Source organism: Fulmarus glacialis, unplaced genomic scaffold (assembly GCF_000690835.1).
Source record: "Fulmarus glacialis isolate BGI_N327 unplaced genomic scaffold, ASM69083v1 scaffold19688, whole genome shotgun sequence".
Classification (NCBI taxonomy): Eukaryota; Metazoa; Chordata; class Aves; order Procellariiformes; family Procellariidae; genus Fulmarus; species Fulmarus glacialis.
Window position 1 is genome coordinate 2,543 of NW_009226544.1, and position 303 is coordinate 2,845.

The 303-nt window shown below is 59.1% G+C and overlaps 1 protein-coding gene across 1 annotated transcript in view; it reads left to right on the top strand.

Moving 5' to 3' along the window:
• Positions 1-303, top strand: part of GFAP (glial fibrillary acidic protein) — a gene marked incomplete at its 5' end in the record, with an annotated part of 2,841 nt that extends 2,538 nt beyond the window's left edge. Inside the window, 2 exons of the mRNA XM_009582847.1 lie at positions 62-147; positions 262-303. Of these exons, the coding sequence (XP_009581142.1) occupies positions 62-147; positions 262-303 (128 nt within the window). The remainder of the gene's footprint in view (positions 1-61; positions 148-261) is intronic.

Genomic DNA, 303 nt, shown 5'->3' on the forward strand with positions numbered 1-303 from the left:
GGGCGGAGGGAGCCATCCCCCGGGCACTGGGTCACCGTCATGTCCTGCTCATGTCCCCTAGAGACCAGCCTGGACACTAAATCCGTGTCAGAAGCCCATCTGAAGAGGAGCATTGTGGTCAAAACTGTGGAGACCAGAGATGGAGAGGTGGGAAGTCCTCATCTGTGTCACCCACGCTGCCTCCCTCCACCCCCACCTCCCCCTGGGGTGTCCCCAAGGGGATCACTCGTCATGCACATATGTCCTGCTCATGTCCCCTAGAGACCAGCCTGGACACTAAATCCGTGTCAGAAGCCCATCTGA